This window comes from Loxodonta africana, chromosome X, assembly GCF_030014295.1.
Source record: "Loxodonta africana isolate mLoxAfr1 chromosome X, mLoxAfr1.hap2, whole genome shotgun sequence".
NCBI classification, from domain to species: Eukaryota; Metazoa; Chordata; class Mammalia; order Proboscidea; family Elephantidae; genus Loxodonta; species Loxodonta africana.
In genome coordinates this window covers 21,502,231-21,526,423 of record NC_087369.1, presented here as the reverse complement: position 1 = coordinate 21,526,423, position 24,193 = coordinate 21,502,231, and the positions used below count along the sequence as shown (strand labels likewise).

The 24,193-nt window shown below is 38.1% G+C and overlaps 1 protein-coding gene across 8 annotated transcripts in view; it reads left to right on the top strand.

Moving 5' to 3' along the window:
- The window catches only part of BCLAF3 (BCLAF1 and THRAP3 family member 3), a 72,252-nt gene extending 48,716 nt beyond the window's left edge, over positions 1-23,536 (top strand). For 2 of the 8 annotated variants that reach the window (XM_023555168.2, XM_023555167.2), the window contains exons 10-11: positions 2,523-2,678; positions 11,937-23,536. In XM_023555168.2, the coding sequence (XP_023410936.1) occupies positions 2,523-2,678; positions 11,937-11,966 (186 nt within the window). In that variant the 3' untranslated portion in view covers positions 11,967-23,536. The other 6 variants (XM_010595748.3, XM_064278069.1, XM_064278071.1 and 3 more) reach the window with 5 other exon arrangements.
- Positions 23,537-24,193: the final 657 nt, after the last annotated feature.

The window sequence follows — 24,193 nt, the reverse complement described above, 5'->3', positions numbered from 1 at the left end:
CTTAGTTGCTGGGTTAATCTAAATTTTATTATCAAAGGGAAAACGAGTACTGTTTGAAGAGGCCTTTTATTTAATGGAGTGATTGTAGTGTTTGTGAACAGTTTTATTGACTTCCCTAGAGGGTAATAGTGTATGTAATCTTATGATAGAGTTAATTTAGGAATTATTATTATTTAGCTCTTCATGTTGAGGGAACCTTGTCTCACTGATATCTGTATAGGTATATACCAATCTTCTAGCCCTCAACTTTCTATAAACTAATTTTTTAAAAAATAATTTTGGCTTCTGTTTTAAGCCTTGTTGTTGTGTGCTGTCAAGCCGATTTCGACTCAGTGATTCTATACAACAGAGTACAGCTGTCTCATAGGGTTTCCTAGGCCAAAATCTTTATGGCAACAGATCACCAGGTCTTTTCTTCTTAGGAGCAGCTGGTGGATTTGAACCACTGACCTTTCAGGTAGCAGACAAGCGCTTAACCATTGCACCACCAGGGCTCCATGTTTTAATCCTTAATCGCTCACAAATAGACATTCTAAAAGGAGCTACTACTAACTTCATCCCATTTGGTTGGACCTTGGAATATAGGCAGTCTCCAAATTACAAATGAGTTCTGTTCCTAAGTCTGTCTTAAAGTAGAATTTATATATAAGTCTGAACAGTTAGATACAGTTCACATCTAACATCAGTCAAATGTTTGTCTTAGTATATAGTATATAATATATAGTGTACCTTTCCATGCATAAAAAACATAAAAGAAACCCTTCCAGCCACACCAAAACATTTTAACATAATAACACAGTAATAATAATAATGTTTTGATGCACGTCACAAAGCAGTGCTCATTTATTGCTGTGAACCATTGTGTGTACCTCAAATTTTTAATATAATAGGCTTTATATGGGTTGATTCCTTACCGGTTATACATAAGCAGGATGTTCGTAACCCGGGGACTGCTTGTAGTTGAAATGTGGCCCGGGACTAATTTTTATTTGGCATAGTGAAAGAATTTGATTAAAAGACAAAGCTCTCTCCATGCTTTGTGACCAAATATTTGCATATAACCAACTAGGTTGTATTTTACTTTTTACTGTGAACATTTGTTTGAGATAATTGAGAAGAAGGAAAATTAGATAATAAAGTTTACCAGTCTTCAAAGTAGAATTCTGATTTATAAAAAGAACACATTTGGAAATGAATTTAATATACAATGGCTGCTGTTTTTGAAGTTACAGAATTTGTAACTATTATTGTGGTTCTTGTTCTTGCCCAAAAAATGAACACTGGTCAAGTCCTTACTGAGTGCTAAAGGAGAGATTCAAGAAGACTTCCTGCTTGGGCCATTAAAGTTAAATGCTGTTTTATGCTCTCCAAGCTTGGAGAACCCTTTTCTTGGAACTCAGTAGAGACCTTTGATGGGGTCTTCTATTGGCAGAATCTGCCAGCAGGAGAGACTAGCTGCCTATCAGGTGCTCAGACTGGGATCTCCACTAAATTGGTAGCTCCTGAAGGAAGAAGATGGGTCAGTTTAGCCTATGCACCTTGTACATAGTATTAGATAGGAATTTTGTTAAATAAGTTCGGAACAGTTTGCCTGAGAGAGCATGTTGTGTCACCAAGGTCTTTCCTTCTGTACCATACCTTCTCCTGATTTCTTGGGATTATACGTCCCAGTATTTCAATTTATGCTGAATTTATCTTTGTTAAAGGTTCAATTTTGTCTAGGGTTTTTCTTCATGTGGCTTCCCATCCATTTTTTACAGGAGAATTTAATTGAATGATTTTTGGGAGAAATCCTTTTTATAGTCGAGCTTAATGTAGCCTCTTCCAGTGAGTTAGCAAGTAGCCAAGGTTTCCTTCCTTTTTTCTCCTTGCTTTTGCCACCCCCAAAAGTGAATTAACAAGGAACCATTCCTCTGATCAGCCAGCCGGGAAGCCCACAGTTATTCACTGTCCTCAAATACCTATTGTAATTATGCGGGGGGCCAGGAAATGGCCTTTTAAAGTAAACTTCTATCATGAAAATGGTTACTTCAATGGAATTTTTGTGATAAAGAAAGATTGGTTTGAAAGTACAAACAGAAGTAAGTAAAAATAAGGGAGTTTTTGATTCTTAAATGTCGATAACTTTTGTCAACATTTTGACAACAAATAATGTCTTTTTTTCTTCTTGGAGTTTAATTAATTTCATTATGAATCAGAGAAATAATGTTAGCCCATTAGAGCGCGTTTGAAAGTTGTCATTTTCCTGGCATGATAAATTTCAAGAATTAATTAAAAAAAATTTTAACTTACCAGTTTTTCAAATTGGTTTTATGTATAATAATTTAAAAAATTTATTAGTGTATAAAATAAGCTAGGAAACCAGTTTCAGGAAAACTTATTTTATTAGCATCATAACCTCTTTTAATATCTAAGGTACCTAGAATCAAGGGCAACTCTATCAGACCCTTTTCCATCTGTTATACCAATAAAGTACACTTGGAAGCTGTAGTTTTAACATTTAATTATTTTTTCCTTTACAGACCAACTTTAGAGGTGGCAGATTCCAACCACATTATAAATCAGGCCTAGTACAGAAGAGCTTGTACATTCAGGCTAAATATCAGCGTTTACGATTTGCTGGTCCAAGGGGATTTATCACTAATAAATTCAGAGAAAGATTACTGAGGAAAAAAAAGGTTGGTTGGATTACAATAATTTAAAAATGTTGAGTGACCTTTGAACTCCTAAATTACAAAATGTTGCTTAGATAAATCAGATATTTCATTTGGTTTTGACTTAAGAAACAACCTACATAAAAAAAATCTTATTTTCATGAAAATAAAATAAAAACTTCAAAGGGGTAATGGTAATAGAGTTGTGAAACTGTTTAACCTTAAAATGCTTTTAGCTGTTGTACCTCAAATATTATGAATGTGTCACTTTTTACTTTAAAATTTCTGTTGTATGGTTAATCTTTGAAATGGCAATTTGGGTAAAGACTTTTGACTGATATATTTTAGCCTTATACAGTGTGAATTATCTAAGTACCAAAAAATAGTGAACTGACTATGTAAAAAGGGTACATAATTATAAAATACACTTACCTAATAAAAATTGAGTTTTTTTACTTGATCCTTTTAATTGAATACTATTTTAGTTGTGGACTGATTATATTTTACTTAGCTATGTAATTAACTTCTATATGATAATTGTATTTTAAATGACAACCATAGCATTCTGTCAGTTAAGTGAGGCATGTTTGTCAATTTTTAACTCATTTTTGTTAATAGTTTCAGGCTAATTATTTTATTCTGAGAAATGTACGTATCCCTGATGTTGCTATCAAATAGCAATCGTTTTATAAATTTTATGGTCATAAGTGTTTCTTTAAATATTTACTGTTATGACATCTTTACATCAAGCTCACTTAGAGATGTTAGTAAAACTTAACATTTTTTGGAAGATGACACAGTAGAGTAAAGTTAACTGATAGTAAGTTTTAAATAGAAGGTTTCATGTAGCTGTCACCACCACCACCACCACCCCATTTTAATTGAGTGCCTTAGAAGAGGTTTCCAATTTCACTATGTATGTCACTCTTGCTTTTATGAAAGCAGTCCCTTTTTTAAAAACATGAGTGTAATTGGGGTCATTTTCCCCTCTGATGCACCTCCCTGCTGTCAGGCTGTGCCAGGGCTTGGATCAAGGTGCTGCTTCACTTCCCTGCCTTATGTGGTGAGTTTCTTTGCAGTACATCTTCTAGGCATTTGTTCCTAATCACAGGTGTCTCAGGGAAGCTAGTCATTGATTTCTGTTCTAGGAGGAAGACTAACATGGGCCTTTTCCTCATTTGTAAGGTCAGGTCTCTGGTAGATGGTGTCTGCTTCTGTTCTGTTAGCTCTGAGCTGAACTTTGAGTTTTTGGCTTTGTTTCACTCCATTTTACCTCTATCTTTTAGATGATTTGGCCTCCTGAGTGCTTACCTGTCTGCTTAGGCCTGCAGTTTCTGTGTACTCACAGACTTGCTCTAGTACGTCCTTTTCTCCTTTGTCTCAGCTTGCCTAATTCCTGCTGACTGGTCCATTCCTTCAGATCACATTGCCCAATAACCTCGCTGAACACTAAGTAAAAATCAGAGAGAAGTCTTCATCATAGGACATAAGAAGTGTGACCTGGAAGGATCTATAACCTGCTGTGGGTCTCATATCTTTAGGGCCTACGCTCTTTGTATTGTCTCAAATATAGCAAGGAGTCCCTGGGTGATGCATTTAAGTGTACAATTACTAGCCGAAAGGTTGATGGTTCAAACCCACCCAGAGGCACCTTGGAAGACAGGCCTGGCAATCTGCTTCTGCAAGGTAACAGCCTTGAAAACCCTAGAGAGCAGTTCTACTCTGCACACATGGGGTCACCATGAGTCAGAATCGACTCACTGGCAGCTAACAACAAAATATAACAATTACAGTTAAGAGTCCAGTGCAGGTCACAGGCTTGCCCTCCTATTACCTTTCACTGCCATCTGAATGCTTCAGGGGTGGTCCCAGCACACTAGATTAAAAAACAAAAAACAATGCCTCCTATTCTTCCAGTGTCTACTACTTTTTTTCTTAGGCCTATATGTCTGGATGCTACTTCATATATCTTTATATTGTAGCCACTTTGACATGGGCTTTTCCAATCTGGCCACTGTCAGTGCCTGCAAGTAAGCCATAGCCAAGCTTTTTATAGATTTGTGTTTGAACAAGGCCCAACTCTGTAAGTTCAGCATCAAATCCAGTACCCTACTATTAGCACCCTACTTAATAATTGGGCTCCATACTCTTCTAACCCTTAGGGAAAGGAATGAGTCATTGCAGCTGCTCTGTTTCTGTCAAGGTCTGGTCTAAGCCACCTGAGATGAATTTGGCCTGTAAGCTGTCCCAGTAAAAAACTGTGCCACTCCAGAGCCCCATTCCATGTGTATAAACTGATGACTTGGACCTATTCATTTCACCTTTGCCTTAATGCCCTAAAGAAAAGTGGCGAAGGCCTCGAGTCTTTGGTTTCTTCTAATGTTGCTTCCCCATTCCCTCAAATTAGGGACACTATTGCTCAAATGCTCAAATGAGTCACTGGATTAGGTACCATTTGCATCACATTTCTTACCAAGTTTTGGCATCAGAGGGATCTTTGAAGGTCCTGCCCTACAGAAGAACCTTAATCTAGGCAGCGTCTGTACACTTTGGCTTTTGCCCTGTTAGAGAGTTCATCCTTAAGACAGTTATGATGAATCTACATGTCCTCGAACTTCTTAAGCCTCAAATTAGATATTGTCTTAGTTACCTAGTGCTGCTATAACAGAAATACCACAGTAGGTAGCTTTAAGAAACAGAAATTTATTTTCTCACAGTTTAGGAGGCTAGAAGTCCAAAATCAGGGTGCTGGATCTAGAAGAAGGCTTTTTCTCTCTGTCGGCTCTGGAGGAAGGTCCTTGTCTATTCAGCTTCTGCTTCCTGGTTCCTTGGAGATCTCCATGTGTTTTGGCATCTATCTTACCTCATCTCTCCTCTGCTAGCTGGCATTTAATCTCTTTTATATCTCAAAAGAGATTGACTCAAGATATAAAAAAAAGCTTAGGTTAATCCTGCCTCATTAACATAAAAAAATAACCATTCCCAAATAGGATTATAACCGCAGGCATAGGGGTTAGGGTTTACAATACATTTTGGAGGGACATAATTCAATCCATAAGAGTTATGAACCTACATATTCCCCCATGCTCACATTCCACCAAGAAGGTTTAGACTCATCTTTTCTGGACTCCTCAGTCCCCCGCCATATTGAAGCACCTGGGCTGATCAGTTGTGGCTTGAAGGTCTTGTGATGCATCTGTAATGTAGTCTGGTGGCTGTGCCATCAGATTATGTGCTTCCCATCTCCACCACAAAACAGCCTCTGAGAGCTTCTAGATGTGCTTCTAATATATCATCTTTTCCACTTACCAGAACGATAGTGGTTTCCTTAAAACTGCATTGGCTTCTCAGCTGCCTACAAATTAGTGAGATTCCCAAGCAGTATTAGAGAAGTACAGAACTGAAATTCTTCTTTCTCATTTATCGCACACCACCGTAGTAACCCCATTCTGGCACCCAGATTCCCCTTTATCGTGGTTTCTTTTTCTTGGATTCTGTGCTTGGGCTAGAAGATGAGGGAAGTGGAGAGGAATGCCCATTACCACCTGGAATAAGGCTCATCTTTTATCCACTGTCAATTTCAAGTGTCATTATTAAAAATCCTCTGCTCATCACAGAAAGTTTTCCGAAACTATTGAGGGTCTGACTATGTATCAGAATAGGACAAAGAACCCAGTAAGAATTCATGAAACAACCTCTGGGAATATTGCCTTTGAAAAATGTTAGCTGTTTTGCATTTGGTCAGGGAGATACGGAGTTTTTTAGCACCATGGATTGTCCAGCAGTCTTTAGGTGCCTGTAAGCTAGGTGCCTACCAGAACTCAGCCAGTGGATAAGGGGGAGAAAGAAGAGTGCATAAAGACAACACAGGCATGAAATTAAAGACCAAGATTCATTACTTTGGGGTTGAAAGAAACCCTGTAAGTCATGGAGTATGAAGATGGAACAGGAACGAAGGTCAGATGAATCAGTAAGACTCTATTACACATCTGCTGTGCCCCTAGAGCTGACGTATGTTGGGGTGCGAAAGAAGTGGAAGCTATAAACTTGTCCTACGAATCTTCCCCAGTTCTCCCTCCAACTTAAATTGTTCCAAGTTTTATTTCTTTCACTCATTCATTGTTTTTAATGGCTGCACATTATTCTGTGGATGTATTATTTATTTTATTGCTCATCAGACTTTTTTGCTCACATTCCCTAAAAGAATTTTGAAAATTATCTACCTCTTTGCACATTTTTAGGATGATACCTAGTATTTTTTTTATCATAAATTTAACTCATAAAGGTTATTTCTGGCATATTATAAATACTGACAGTCTTAAATAAAACTTACATCGTTCTTTTAAATCTTTTTAACGGATGAGTTTTTGTTTGGGGGCACATTGAGCTTATGTTAACAAAAATACAGTGGTGGAATATTTTGGGGAAAATAGCAATAATTGTGGCTTTAGGTATTAAATATTTCCTCTGGGTTAAAGGAGCCTCTAGTGGCACAGTGGTTAAAGTACTTGGCTGCTAACGAAAAGGTCACTGGTTCCAACCCACCAGGTGCTCCACGGGAGAAAGATGTGACAGTCTGCTTTTGGAAAGATTTACAGCCTTGGAAACCCTGTGGGCAGTTCTGTTCTGCTCTATAAGGTCACTATGGGCCGGAATTTACTCAACGACAGTGGGTTTGGTTTGGGTTGAGTTAATATTACAGTTGATCAAAATAGCAAAAGTATATTACAAATTTTGTTTAGTATTGATTAAACAAAGTTTTATTGGAAATACAGTCCATTCTTTAATTAGTTTATGTATTTGTAGATAAATATTACTTATTGCTAGTAGAATGATAGTGCTCAAGTACCCATTCTAATTCTATTTTTTCTTTTTATAGGTGTAGGTGCTGAGAAACCTTATTTATATGGTTATGTAGATGGAATGAGAGGAGTTATAGCAATGCCACTCAGTTCTTTGAACTCACTCTGAATAATAGGCCAAAAATATCACTTAGCGATCTATCATTAAAAAGTATTTTGCGTGTTCTACCACTGATAGCTTGCTTTTTGTCCTCTTTCAATTTTATTAAAGGAAAGCAAAGGATTGGAAATCGTCTGACTTGCAAAAAGTATGATATTGATTGCCAGTTGTTAGGGTTGGCTTGCCTGACAGCATCACGGATGTTTCCAGTCAAGGCTTTTTGGAGGACCCCCAGATTAAGGCATAAGTAGTAAGATGCAGGGTGAGAGGTGTATGTCTTTCTTGTGTAAAGTAAGAGGTGGGGATCTGGCCTTAACTACTTGGGCAAGCAAGTTAATTCTGGAAAGCGAACAATGGGAATTTGAAAATCTGGAAATGAATTTCTTCCAAATGATCTGCACTCACATATGCCTTGGAGAGCCTTCACATAGCCCTAAGGGTACACGTACTCGGGTTTGACGATTGCCAGCTTATTTCACCGAGCCTCTGTTGATGGCTTCTGGATAACGTACAGATTTTCATTATTTTCATAACACCATTGGGCACACAGACATTTTGATACCTTGCCATATTGCCCTTTCAATGTTTTTTACTATTTTATACTCTTCACTCACAGTACATGAAAGGGCCTGTTTACCTACACCCTAGCCAGCATACATATATCATCAGTCTTAATTATCAATTGCCAGTCTAATAGCAGAAAAAGTTCTCATTTGCTTTTCTTTGATTATTAATGATTTTGAGCATCTTTTTAATGGGCCTATTAGGCATATTGAATTTCTTCCCTCTATTTCCTTATTTCTGTCCTTTGCCATAGTTTCTGTGAGGGACAGTACTTTTTCTTACCGATTTGTAAGAGCTCTTGATTTACTGAGGGTACCTACCTATCATACATTTTGCTGGTGTTTATTTTATGCTTGTCAGCTGTTTATGATACCTTTTATATTATAGAACTTTAAATGTTCATGAATTTGTAAAATTTGTCCCATATGGCGTCTAGATTTCGTATCATCCTTATACTTACAAAAACTCTTTACTCTGTTTCCTTTAAGTGGTTTTATGGTTAAATTTTAAACATTTAAATATTTAACCCATTTAGAGTATATTTTTATGATGCAATGTGAGATGAAGATCTAATTTTTTTCCAAACAGATAGTTTTTCTAGCACCGTTTATTAAATAATTTGTCCTTTCACCGCTGATTGATGTGCCACCTTTACAACATTCTTACACATTCCTCGTCTGTTTTTGGATTGTTTTTTGAGCCTTCTAACATGTTTCCTTGTCTCCTGTGATTTGCTTATTCAGTGTCTTCACTTCTGGCACAGTTATTGTCCCAAAACACAGATTGTGTCATTTCACTCTTCCACAGAAACCTTCCAAATGTCCTATTGCCTACAGGGAAGCAACCAAACTTGCTTTCCAGCTCTAGCCCTAAACTACCTTTCTAGCCACATTTCCCCATGATCCTGTTTCTTGGAGCATAGCATATATTATGGATTTGTACTTTGTTCCTGTTGTTCTCTTGGCTGGAAATAACCTCTTGATTCCCATTCTTTTCTCATAAAATCATACTTTCCTTTTAGGACCCACTGTAAAGCCTTACCAAAGCCCCCTCTTTAGCTCTTATTTAATTTGATGTCTAATTCTTGCTGTTTACCTCTTACCCCAAATAGATTATCAGCTTCTTAAGAGTAACGGCTGCCTCATTAGTCTTTATATCTTCCCCTATTGCCTTCCATATAGTCAGTCTTCAGGAAATGCTTTTTGAATGGATTTGAATCTCATCTTACACATTCACATGCACACATCCATATCCTCTAAATTAATTAGTGAGCAAAACCATGGTATCAGGGGTCTCCAAGACCACTCTCAGGTTCGGTGATTCACAAAGAGGACTCCCATGAGTATACCACTATATACCACTCAGTATATAGTGGTACTCGTGGCTATGATTTATTGCAGCAAAAAGATACATGACAAAATCAGCAAAGGGAAAAGGTGCATGGGGTGAAGTCTGGGGAGGACCAGGCAGGAGCTTCCAAGGGTCCTCTCCCAGTGGAGTCACGTAGGATGCACTTAATTCCCTCGGGAACAAGTGTGACAACACATGTGAAATATTGGCAGTGGGCTAAATTGTTAGATACTCAGTGGCCAGGTTTTTTTATTGGGGCTGAGCACATAGACACCCCCTGCCAGGCATATGCCCAAATTCCAGACTCCAGAAGAAAGCAGGTTCTCAGCATAAACCACATTGTTTATACAAACAGTTTAGGCCCAGTGAGCCACCCTTACCAGTTAATGGTGGGAATCCTCCTGAAATCTAAGTTCCCAGATGCCAGCTAAGGACCCATCTTGTAAGCAGGCCTGCTATGTTAACTCTTTTCTGCACAACTATATTTTTGAAGAACTTAATTTCATAGACAGTAAATGCCCAAAAGGAGAAGGAAAAGGTAATATGGTGGCAATGGTCAGGGGATGTATGTCAAATACTTTGATTTGTTTTCACTGAGGAGGTGGGTCGTTAGCTGAGTCATAGAGAGGAGCAAGACCTAGAAAGGGCTGCAACCAAAGACCCATTTTGGCAGTAGGATATAGGGTTGGGTAGATACGGCAGAAGGGGCCCTGGAGGCACAGTGGTTAAGCGCTTGGCTGCCAACCAAAAGGTTTGAGCTGACCAGCCACTTTACAGGAGAAAGATGTGGCAATCTGCTTCCGTACAGTTTACAGGCTTGGAAATCCCATGGGTCAGTTCTATTCTGTCCTATGTGAGGTTGTTATGAGTTGGAATCGACTCAACGGCAATGGTTATGGGTATATATGGCGGGGGCGGGGGGAATTATAGAGGGCCTTGAAGGCTCGGTGAAATACTTAGGGTTTGATGTGGTAGCAGTAGGACATTTTCCGCAAATGAAAAAGAGAGAATGGTACTTTAGGAACCTCACTTGTTTAGCAGTAGGTAGACAGGGTATGGAGGAGGAGAGAATGAGGTGCAGGAAGACCAACAAAGAAAGAGTTGCAGTAACCCAGGTTTCAAGTTATGAAAACTTTGGTGCTCATATATCTAGTATTCATAGCATTCAGCTTAAAATAGGCTTCCAAATAATTGGAAGGAGAGGAGGATCAGTTTGAGAGATAGTGTGGAAAAGGCTGTGTTAAAAAAAAAGGTAAAGTGATTCAAAATAATCACAAATTTCTGTAAATAAGATATTTCAGTTGAAATTTTTTTAGAATTATTACAGTTAGAATTTAATGTTAGGTAAAATATACTTGAAAATAAATTTATGATTTTTATATTGTATAATGAGTAAAGAAATAGGATACAGTGACGTTTACTTCCATTTAGAGGAATGATGTTAACAAAGATACATATGCATGTATTTTGAACATTCCTTTAACCAAAATAGAAATAAGGAGAATAAAAATTTTCTATCAACACTGGTTTTGTTTGGAATTAAACATTTCCGTACTAATATAAATGTAAAAAATAAATCAACTTTTAAATTTCTTTCAGTTTTAATTAATGTAAGATCCTAGTAAAAGGTAAGGATATGTGTTTTAATAAATCTTTAAATGTCCCTGAAAAACATGACATTCTATTATGTTTGTTCTTTTATTAGTTGCATGATCTTAACGTCCAGTTCGTGGTTGATAATTTAATATTTTGGATAGTATCACAGTATAGAATCCATGTTCCTTACCCTTTAATCATAGTCTTATTGTTCTTGTGAATCCCTTTTCCTGTATTTATTGAAGACTTACCAACTGCATTTTTTATGTTGTAAGTAACCACCCAAAAAGCAAGAAACCTTTTCCCCCCCTCTAATAGCTTTCTCTGCAGTTACCAGTTAAGCTAAAAGAGTCCATATAGTTTTAGAATTAAAGATACTATATAATGAAAAAAATAATAGTTACCAAGTTATAAAACATCTACTAGTTTGAGGGTGTGTGTATTGAGTCAGGCTCCATACTCGAGAGACTAAGGTTTAAGAGTTTCTTGGTTTTATGCTAGGGATGCTCCCAATGAAATCCACCTAAATAGCAGAATGCTGTTTTCATCAACGTATTAATACCAGCGTATCTAGTTCCATATGTTTTCTTTGTCCTACTGACTTGTCATTTGATACCTGCTTTGATGTGTTCTGTTACGCTGCATCTTTGAGGTTTCACATACCTTTGTGGGGATCTCAGGTGCAAGTAAAAAAAAAAAAATATATAAACTGAAATGTTTTGAAAATTACAGTGTAAACAAAACTCTGGCTCAGAAGTTATAACTGACTCTTCATTTGAAGTCTCTATTTCTTTTGTTTTCTCTCAATAGGGATATAAAAACATTGCCACAGAAATCTAATCTGGAATTGGTTCAAATGGAGGCAACACTACGGGAGGATATTTGGGAGCATCTCTGTCAGGAGTTAGAATTGGCATTAAAGCACTAATACTGTACCTTTCCTGATTAAAATAACTATTTTTCAGTAGTGGAATGCTACATCTTTTTTACATTTAAATGTTGCTTTTAAATTACAGTATTGAATTTAAAAGTTGTATTAAATACAGTTTTTGTTTTGTTTTTGCAAAAAAATCTCAACCACTTGAAGGGCATTATTTGTTGATGCATTTTTCTCTAAGCATGGTTTCCTAGAGAGAACTTACTGCATTATATCCAAACATTTATATGTTGAAAGTTTTGCTTACGTAGTAAAAACAAAAACATAAAGTGTCTGAATTGTATAATGTATGTACATGAAAGAACTTTAAACAGTGGCCTTACGGAAGCAGATTTTATATCGAGTTTTTCTTTTTCTGATGACGTTTTGGCTTATAACTTAAAATTTTGTTAAGTTTGTTAAGATTAAGGCCTATATAATTCATACATTTCATATTAAGATGTAAGAAGGCTAGAGAGAAGGTGCTTCAACTTTTCCATCAGGTAGTTATGAGTGCACTGAATTTTTAGTAATAGGTTCGTTCAGTTTTTTCCACAACTATTTGCCGTTTTCAAATTTCAAAATGCTACTGTGGAAAATATATGAAGATTTTGTAATCTGTATTCCATCTTATTTTTCCCTCAGGGTAAGCTTGTTGCATATCATATTTTTAAAGGCTTTTTTAAAATCTGACAAACTCTCATATTTGAAAATTGTACTTTACTACTACAGCATTACACGTTTTGCAATGTTCACCTGATATGCATTGAGTACCTACTAAGTGTAAGACAAAATTGAAGGGGTTTTAAGTGAAATTTTAGGTCCCAACACCTTATTTCTTTATGTTTTCAGTGCTCTGCTTAGCAGTACATGTACGTTCCCAGTTAAATTTTTGTGAAATGTTTATTTCTAATAAAATAAAATATTGTTGCCGTTTCTGCTTGGGAAGTTCTTGCCAGTTTGTGAGAACATTATTTTAATTTTATATGAGAGCTACAGCCTTGGGTGTTGATGTTTAAAATACTGTTACGGACTTTAAAAGGCAGCTTTCTATGTCAAAACGTGAAGATAGGTAAGAATTTGGTTTTTCATGACTGGATTATGAAAAGTCTTACTACAGACGTGTAATTTTTACCTATCTTTTTATATATTTCCTTAAGCGGGTCAGTGATAATGGGGAGGGGGTGGCTGTGAGTATTTGATTCATTGCTAATTGAGTAATGGATTTAGGTATTTTGGCTTCTTGTGCAGCGTACCATTTCTATAGGTCAGAATTTCCAAACATTTAACATTCCACGTGTAGTAAAAAGGAAATGCACGCACATAGGACTATCACAACTTCATATTGTGTTAGGTAATCAGGAAATCTGTCTTGAATTTTTAAATAATTTCATTCCCATATTCTGGGGGCCAGTTACTAGCCTTGACTATTTAATCATATGGTTAACAAGTACTTATTGCACACACATCATGCTAAGTTTATAGCAATGAACAAGAGAACAAGACACGTGGACTTCACCTTTATGGTACAGGCAGTCTAAGAGGGAAAACAGACAATAAACAGAGAAATATAACTCAGTAAATAGCACTGATTCTATTGCTCTGTTTTTATTTATTGTAGCACTTAAGGGTGAAATAGTTGATTCAATCAATATTAATCGTTCCACAGCTGATTTTCTAGTTAGGCAAATTTGGATGGACTTTTGGCATTGTCTCAAAATGCATAGCATGTTACTTGGAAAATACCTATTGGTAAAAAAAATATATATATATTGGTAGCGAACTCATTAAATACTAGCTGCACGAGTGAGAATTAAGGAGAATATGTTATTAGGAACAAATATCTAATTTTCACGTGGAGGTTGAACAAAATGTTAACCATAACGTTTTTTATTGACTGTAAAGAACTTGAATTCTCCAATGCATAAGACTTTGTTGTTGTTGATGTTAGTTGCTGTCCAGTCGCCTCCGACTCATAGCAACCTCGTGTGAAACAAAACCAAATGTTGCCTGGTCCCGCATCATCTTCATAATTGTTGGTATTTTTTAGTCCGTTGCATCTAAGACTTTGGAAGAAAGGTGTTTGTTTTTTGGATTTTTTTTCTTTTTGGTCAGTCTCATACACCATTGCCTCGCCTTCTCCTCCCCTGTGTGCTAGGCCCTGCATTGATACTGGGAAGATAAGACACAGTCCCTGCTGTGTGGGACCTCAAACTATTGAAGGAGAGAATCACAAAACAAATAGCTGCACTGTCAAGTGCTAAGTACTAAAACGGAAATCAGCACAAAAGGTTGAGAGAAAAATTGGCATTCTTGGTTGAGTATCCCATGGCTGCATTTCTTTCCAATTGGTTTCACCAATCTCAGAAAGCACTATTCTGTTGGTTTTGTGGTTTTAAAAATTGATGGGTTGGGGGGAACTGGGTAAAGTGTATACGGGATCTCTCTGTATTGTTTCTTACAACTGCATGTCAATCTACAATTAATCTCAATAAAAATTCCAATTTAAAATCGCTCAATCTTATGACAGGGAAAACTAAGTATTTTGGAGGATACATTTTCATTTTTTTTTCCTCTTGGAAAAAACTGCTTACCTTTTGTTTGTAACCAGCTTTTTTCAGTTAAGTTGTCCACTTAAATGATGCTTCTATAACAGTTCATGTAAGTGCACAATGTGTACCACATTTTATACAGGAAATCCCACATTTCTGAACGGTTTTAAAAAGTCAACGGGGATACTTCCAGGCAGAAGCAGGAAAAGTAATGCTGGATCAGAAACTCTTTCTTATCTAGCAAACTTGACAGCCACCAGTTACAAATTCAGCAGCAACCAAACAAAGGGGGGAGGGGAAAGATTCTAATGCAACAAGGTGTGGTATGACTTCGAACCCTCCCTCATCCCCCATAAGCAGCCTGAGTAAAGAAGCCAAGTTGAGAAAATCCTGATAATTGTCACTAATGAGCCCCACTGTGGACAAAGGGAATGGAGGTGACTAGGTCATGTGGAAAACTGTCAAGGGAAACCCTTGAGAAGACGGTCTTGGGACCTAGGCAAAAGAGGAGATTCACCAGGACTGTACACTTCCAGGGCCCTACACTCCCAGGGCCCAGGGCCGCCCAGGAACACCAAAGCTCGCAGGAGTGAGACACGTCTTTGACTGGCCCTTGCGCCCAGGTTCCGGACATTTAGTGGGAACTCAAAAGAGAGCAGATACCAGGTTTCCCATCAAGACTTCAGTAAAAGGAACTAAATATAGAACTATGATTTAAAAACACGGGAATCATACTTGGAGGATAGAATGTAAATATTACAAACCTTGACAAAGAATTCGTGTACATAGATTGGGATGTGGCAAGGGAAAACAGGACGAAGAGTAGGAACTAGCCGCCTCATCATTCATGGCTAGGTGTCGTGTCAGTTCATAACATCTAAGATTGTATAATATAGGAGGAGAAAACCTAAGGATCAATCTCGAGTTTTTCACAGGTGTGGTTTTCGACCCACAACATCATCACCTGGGAACTTGTTAGGGATGCAAATGCTCGGGCCATCCTCGCTCTATTGAACCGGAAACTTGGGGATGGCGCCCAGCAGTCTGTTTTAACAAGCCTTCCAGGTGATTCTGCTGCACACTCAAGTCTGAGTATCACCGACTTAGATCTTTTAGGCACCAATAGCCCTCCTGATGAAGAAACGTATATCTGAAGCTCAGTGGTACTCTCTGGTTTCACTTTTTTTTTTTTGCATTCAAATAAAACTAAATCTAGAACTTCAAAAAAGTACAGCAATCACCCCATCAATCCTGTCTGTACATATGAATAAAAAAAAAAAACCAAGCACATTGCCCTTGACTTGATTCTGACTTGTAGTGACCCTATAGGACAGAGTAGAATGCCTCTTAGAGTTTCCAGGGAGTGGCTGGTGGATTTGAACTGTTGACATTTTGGTTAGCAGCCCTAGCTCTTAACCACTGCCCCACCAGGGCTCCAAAAGCCTGGACCCCAGTCTGAAAACATGCCATCCACTGTTAGCAGCAATTTTTAAGTAGTGGAATTGTGAGAGACTTCTGTGTTTTCCTGTATCAGTTGAATATAAAAACATCGTTTTTATAAAATAAGGTTATCATTCTTTAAAAAAAGGTGATAAGAATATTTCATCATATCCACTGTATATCTGTTAACTAAAAATATAAACGATACTTTTCTTCCGTAGGCTGCCGACTTCGCCTCAGTCCAGTGGGTTTTTACTGCCTGCCACTCCTCCTCCCCACATCATCATAAGTGGGTAGGATTATTTAAGTATGTGTTGTCTTGATTTTTTAAGAAAAGTTACTGATTTACAATATTTGACATAATTACATAAAATGTAAATTCATCTAACTGCTGTTCTTTTTAAAAACAAAAACAAAATTTCTTTTCCTGATAAAAGATACATAGAATAGTATGTAAAAAGGAGAAAAATTCGGCTATAATCCAATTGTTTGTAAATATTTAGTGTAAACTAAAATTTTGTTATGTCTCATTAGTCTTTTACTGGGGTTTTTTTTTTTTTGCAGTTGAGATGATACTTTATGTATATTCAGCCTTTACAGATAGTCACATGTATGTGACTATTAAAATGTCACCTTTGGATGACATTCAAGTTTACCTGTTGAAGAGAGCAAGGGCTAGAATCCAGTTACCAGAAAGATAAATATGTTTTCTAAAATCCTGAATTATGAAAGTTTAGGGTTCTTTTTCCGTACACATCATTGTTTAAGACATTAAAAACTAGATTACACTTTACAGATAATTTTCTAAATTTTTACCTCAATTTCTAATCCCTTCTAATGACACTTAAAATTAACACTTAGTAGAGAAGAAATTGACTTTAGTGCTGGGAAGTGCTTGCTGATGACAATTTCTGCAAGGGGTTACACTAAACAGGGTTGCTAACTTAATGATCCCAACAATTGTGGTGAAAAAAAAGTTGCCTGGAGAAAATGGAGTACTAGCCTCCTGCCAGCGTGGTGCGAGCTACAGGCTCCACCAGTGGGTCTTTGGATTACTGATTTTTCTGTCTGTATTTGTTTGGGTCATTGAAGTTTGATATAGTAATCCTCAGTCTGTAATTTAAAAAATTGATCCCTTTTTCCCAGCTCAACTCTTACCTTTTAGACAGTTATCTGTGATCCATTTCCAGCTTTTCATTTTTTCCTTCTAATTTTTCTTTGCTTCACAATTAAGCATGCAGTTAAGTCCAAACAACAAGCATTTGACTGAGGCTAAAGGTCCATTGCTTTTTACACATGTAAAGATTTCTAAATCTGCTCAATTGTATTGTCAGCACTTTCATTTTTGTGTCTTCTCATTTTCATAGAATAACACTGAGACAAAAATACACTAATTGCCACATACTTCTGGTCAAATAAAAACGGTGAAGATGCAGAAACAAATAATGGCTGATGTCACCATGTAATAAATAAAATGTTCATCATCTACTGCATAAAGTTGTAAATTCTACATGGGAAAAGTGATTGGCTTCAGCATGTGGTCTCACAAAAATTAAAGAACAAAGTCAAGGACAGATTTTTATTTTACTTTAAAAAATATTTCTGCATTAACACTTCTGTTATTAGAAACTACATACACACAATAAATGCATAATATTCTTCTGTTTACATGTACCCTTCCCATACTGTTGGAAATCTATGTGGTGGAACATTCCCTTATCTGACCCACCCCTTTTCCAAACCTGCTCTGTGACAAACCAACTTCATTGTATCAGGCTAGTCACAGGAAGTTCACCTTACCTGAGCTGAAAACGACTTTCTTGGAGGAGACTGCCTCTGCAGCCTGCTCAAATGAGAGCTTTTCTTTCTTTTTTTTTTTTTAAATCACATCAGGGCTAGAGTTGGGTGATGGCCTCTTTGCTCCCCAGTTCTGGTTCCAGGCAATCAGTCTCCGTTTCTCCTGCCAAGGTCCCTGCTCCTTTGAAGCACCCACTGTTGAGCTGTAGCACCCTTTGCCATTGTTTGTTGCTGTCATCTATCAAACACTTTCCCTGCCTCCCTCCTTCAATTAGGGAAGACCAAAAACAAACAAACAAAAAAACCAAACCCGTTGTTGTTGAGTCATATAGGACAAAGTACAACTGCCCCATAGAGTTTCTAAGGAGCACCTGGTGGATTTGAACTGCCAACCTTTCGGTTAGCAGCCCTACGTAGCAGTTAACCACTGCACTGCCAGGGTTTTCATTTAAGGAAGACTCCCATGTAATTTGCACTCTTCTTCTTTCACCCTGGCTTCTCAGTCCCTTGACTCATCTCTGACGAACTCAACTTCCTCTTCGCCTCACCTAGTCACTCTTGGGGTTACACTGTGGACCCTGTCAATGTCAGACACCAGGCCCCCTCTGAATATCGATTTCAAACATCTCTCTGACCTCCATTTCCTATTTCCAGCTCAGTTGCTCAAGGATGTCTACTGCCACATGTTTTTTTTTAACCTCATCAAGGTGGCTAATCCATTGACACATACCCCCCTCCATTTCCTGACTATCCATCACCCCTCCTGGTCTCATTTTCCTTCTTGTTCAGTCTTGATTTCCTAATCCATTATTTTAATAACTCCTTCAAAAAATGCTGTCCATTCCCTTGGCCCTCTCTTATATCACCGTATTTGCCTGGCACAACTGCCCTGGATGGATTCCATGTCTGCTGGAGAAGGGTCATCGAACAGAGTCTTCATGATTCACTTTAAATTCAGAACCGCAGGCCACAAATGGACACCCAATATTGCCCTGCAATCCTTCTTTCTCTTCAGTAAGGCTCAATTCTCAACTTCCAAGACAAATATTTTCTATTCCTTTTCAGATTTCGCATGTCCACCTCACTCCACAGCTGATGACCTGGCCTCACACTTCATGGAGAAATTAGAAGCCACTGGGTACAAACCCCCTCATCCTGCCACCAACAAACCTACCTAATCTTACATCCATCTTCTCTTTGATCCTTCACCAAGAAAGCAAGTGTCCTTCCTGTCAAAGACCATTTCCTCCATATGTGCTCTGAATTCCATTACTTCTGCCTCCTCTAGGACTTTGCCCCTTGAGATTTATCTTTTTTATTTTTCCTTCATCTTTTATCTCTCTGTTTGTACTATCTCCTTTCTATCTTAATACAAACATTATCGCTAACTTAAACACACACATCCTGCCTTGATCTGCTTTCAACTATTGCTCCATATCCCAGACAAGTGATCCTTCTTTTGAAATTGCCCTCAGTCAGCAAAACTTTCCATCATCAGCTGGGGATGAGCTATGTACAGTTTCTCCTAAAAAGGCAAGATAAATAGTTTTATCCTTTCCCTTTAATTACCAATTTTCAAAGTAAGTAATTGGTGTAATGGTTGCCTCCATCAGTGGCAAATGAGTTACAATTTTGAAGTTCTTGTCTATTTTACCTTCATATTTGATTGTTAGTTTGGCTGGGTACAGAATTCTAGGGTGGAAATCATTTTTCTTCCATTTTATTTCCAGTCTTTTGGTTCTCATTCCTTTATATGTAACCTGTCTTGTTTGTTTGCTTGAAATCTCTGGAAATTTTAGGATTGTCTTCTTTTCCTGATATTCTGAAACTTAGCAACAAGGGTCTTTTATTTATTGTGCTGAGCTTTGGTGGGTCTCTTCAGTCTGGAAGCTTAAGTCCTTCTATTCTCTGAAAATTTTCTCCCTTCTACCAGATCTGTCTTCTGAAGCTCTGCCCATACCTCTACCCCCCTTGCCCCTGCAACACTAGGCTATCTGGTCTGTTTTTCACTTGTTTACTACTCGTCCTCTTTACTACTTTTTATTCATCTTCTCTATCTTCCGTAGCCCTAGCTGTTGTTTTGGTGTTTGTTGAATTAAATTACTTTTTTTGTCTTCACTTGGCTTCTCCTACATGGCTTTCTCCCCTGGGCCTCTCTTCCCCTTCTCCATCTCTTCAGAGAGCTTGTCATCCTCTGTCTACCCTCTTGTGCTGGCGTTCCAGCGAGCTCAGTCCCTTGCTCTCCTCTCTCCTTCCACACACTTTCCCTGGGTAATTTCATTTATATCCATGTCTTTAGAGAGCATGTGTTCATTAACATTAAAAAAAAAAGTTATCTCTAGCCCTGACTTCTCTCCCTGAGCTCTAGATGCTTAGTTCCACCTGTCAAGTAGAAATATCCACCCAAGTGTCATACAACCATCTCAAACTCATTCTGTCTGAAACTGAACTGAACCTCAGAAGTGTTCTTTCTGTATTCGTGATCACAGTTAATAGGCCCCTAATCACACAGAGACCCAGACTCCAGGCAGTCCCCTCAGGTTCTGCTTTTTCCAATTTCCAAAGATATCTCTCCTTGAATGACTAGCCATAACTTGACCTCACATTTATCCCAGCTGATCTTGGTAAATACCCAGTGTGGTGTGCAGAGCAGGTGACAGGTGACATTACCACACCTTTCAGATTGCCAGAGCTTCTCAGAGGTTGAATGACTTTCCCAAGGTCATGTAATTACTCATACTTCTCTGTTCTGACGAAAGAAGAAACCAATGGGGATGGATTGGAGGCATCAGTGTGACTTCATCATTTCTAAAATATGTATGTATATATAAATATGCATATGCGTGTGTGTGTTTCCTAGCAATGGCTGCTGAAAGGGTCTAGAAAGAAAACATCTCAGTATCAATGGGCACTAGTACCCAAATCTTGGACTCTAATACCACTTTTCTCTAAAAGGAACCAAAGGTCCTTGGAGAAATGGTTTATTTCAGGGCCGGGGCAGGGAATGTACAATATAAGCCTAGAACATCTTGTTATTCTCCTTAGGAATAAAAAGCAACTGATACTTGTAACACCATGGACAGATCTTAAAATGTATCAGGTTAAGTAAAAGAAGTCAGACACAAAAGGCTACATACTGTATGATTCCATTTATATGACATTCTGGAAAAGGCAGAACTATATGGATAGACAATACATCATTGTTTGGGGGTGGGGGTGAGGAGAGAGTTTTGCCTGCAAAGGAAGACAAGGGGACTTTCTGGGGTGATCAATACTCAATATTTTGACTGTGGTAGTGGTTACGTGGCTGTATGTGTACATTGAACTGTATGCCTTGGGTTCTTCTTTGCCTTCCATTATTTCATATGGGTATGTCCCTCCTTCCACAGTGAGAACCCTGGCTTCCAACAACATCAAATCATTTTCTCATTTACTTAATCCCATAATACATTTAAAATGGTTTCAGAATTACTTCACTCATGCCACTACAGGAAATAAATTGACATGAACTAGTTCAGAATTCTTTAGCGGCTCTCCACCCCTGCACTCCCAAAGGCCAAGGATATATGGTATATAGTCAAATACTGTGTTCATCCATTACTTAGATTAGTATTCCCCCCCTCCCTGCCAATGTGGCGAAGTTACAGTTGGGTTTTTTTTTTTTAGTTTGCTTTCAGTTTGAGCTTTTTTTTCCCCCTTGTTGATTTTATTTTTTGAATATGTAGAACATTAGCATACATCCACCAATGAAAACTATACAAAAAGATAGTATGTAGAGGGAATACTCTCTCTTGTAGTCCTTCAACACCATTTTCTCACATTCCTGGTAAGTGACCAACTTCTGGTTTCTCCTTCCTGTGTTTCTTTTGGTAGAGAGAAGCAGGTGTATGTGTGCATTCTTATTTCCCCTTTTTTCTTACACAGAAGGTAGTATCCTTTAGATCCTCTTTTGCAGTTTGTTCACTTAAATCATGGAGACAACTCTGTATTAGTTTGTGAGAGTGTCCTCATTCTTCTTTATAGCTGCATAGTACTCCATTGTATAGATGTACCATAGCTTATTCAACCACACGCTTTTATTTAGGCATGTAGGTAGTTTCCAATAATTTGCAATTACAAATAATGCTGTGATCAATAACCTTATGCATATGTATTTTCCTATTGCTGGAGATAAATCTTCAGGGTAGATTCCAAGAAATGGGATTGCTGGGCCCAAGGGTAAAATGTATATGGAATATTGTTAGATATTGCCAATCTTCTCCATAGGAACTGGAGCTTTCCCACCAGTTCACATTCTCCCCAGCCATGTAGGAGCATGTCTGTTTCCCCCATGGCCTTGCCAACAAAATGTATTTTCAAACCCTTGAATTTTTGCCAATCTAATGGATGAAAAATAATATCATAGTGTAGTTTTAATTTGCATTTCAACCAGAGATATTTTAATTGAAAAATGTTAAAAGTCCTGGTTATGGCTGTGATTGTCAGGTATTGAAACATAAACTCTCAACTTAGTATTCTCTAGGAAGTTCTCTGGGAACAGTTTTCATCCTAGAAAAATTTTAGCATGAATCCACCCAAATGGACTTGGATGATTTAGGAGGCCTATTTTTTTATTAACCACTTTTTCTGCAGTTTAGTCTTGTTCACGGTTTTTTAGCCGGCAAGTACTTCTAAAGCTTTCTTGCTCCACCTACTGGACAAGGAAGGGAATTGAGCTGCCTTTTTCTCACGCTGCCTCTACACCAGATGGGATTTGACGCCGAGAAGTTCTGGCTTCATAAACCTGAGGACAAAAGCAAGAATCTAAAGGGAACAAGATACATAGATTTCTGGTAATGGCTTCAACATACTCCTATAGCATGTATAGCTTTAGAGAGTGCTAATTAATAAGGGTAGCTGACAGATTTGTTCTTGGCTGTGCTAAGTGCTACATGTGTAATCTTTGGTGACAGCTGTTGCTGCAACTGGTCTCCAGGGCTTCAGATGCTCATTTAAATGAATACGTTTATTTATTCATTTATGCAAAATAGAAATAACTTTTTTTTTCCTGGTTGGTAGAGTAATACATGTTTGATGGAAAAGAAAAGGAAAAAACCTAGGGAGTGAGGAAAGGTCTAAAGACAAACAGTAAAATCACCTGCACTCTCAGCTCTTATCAAGAACCACTGTTAACAGTTTGATCTCAATCCCTTGTGGGTTTTTCACACATATTTTTCCACACATTATACACACACACACTTTTTTTTTTTTTTACAAAAGTTGGATAGTTGTTAAATTACCGTTTTGTAATTTGCTTTTGGCACTTAATATACAGTGATCAGCTTTTTATATTCATCAGAAAGCTCTATCGCATAATGCTACATAGCAGTCTTTTTTATGACTACTTTTTAAAAATAATTTTTATTGTGCTTTAAGTGAAAGTTTACAAATCAAGTCACTCTCTCACACAAAAACCCATATACACCTTGCTACACATTCTTATACACATTCCCAATTACGCTCCCCCTAATGAAACAGCCCGCTCTCTCCCTCCACTCTCTCTTTTCGTGTCCATTTCCTCAGCTTCTAACCCCCTCCACCCTCTCATCTCCCCTCCAGGCAGGAGATGCCAACATAGTCTCAAGTGTCCACCTGATCCAAGAAGCTCACTCCTCACCAGCATCCCTCTCCAACCCATTGTCCAGTCCAATCCATGTCTGAAGAGTTGACTTGGGGAATGGTTCCTGTCCCGGGGCAACAGAAGGTCTGGGGGCCATGACCACTGGGGTCCTTCCAGTCTCAGTCAGACCATTAAGTCTGGTCTTATGAGAATTTGGGGTCTGCATCCCACTGCTCTCCTGCTCCCTCAAGGGTTCTCTGTTGTGTTCCCTGTCAGGGCAGTCATTGGTTGTACCCAGGCACCATCTATTTCTTCTGGTCTCAGGATGATGTAGATTCTGGTTCATATGGCCCTTTCTGTCTCTTGGACTCGTAGTCACCTTGTGTCCTTGGTGTTCTTCATTCTCCTTTGATCCAAGTGGGTTGAGACCAATTGATGGATCTTAGATGGCTGCTTGCTAGCGTTTAAGACCCCAGACGCCACTCTTCAAAGTGGGATGCAGAATGTTTTCTTAATAGATTTTATTATGCCAATTGACTTAGATGTCCCCTGAAACCATGGTCCCCAGACCCCTGCCCCTGCTACACTGGCCTTCGAAGCATTCAGTTTATTCAGGAAACTTCTTTGCTTTTGGTTTAGTCCAATTGTGTTGACCTCCCCTGTATTAAGTGTTGTCTTTCCCTTCACTGAAAGTAGTTCTTATCTACTATCTAATTAGTAAATAGCCCTCTCCTACCCTCCCTCCCTCTCGTAACCACAAAAG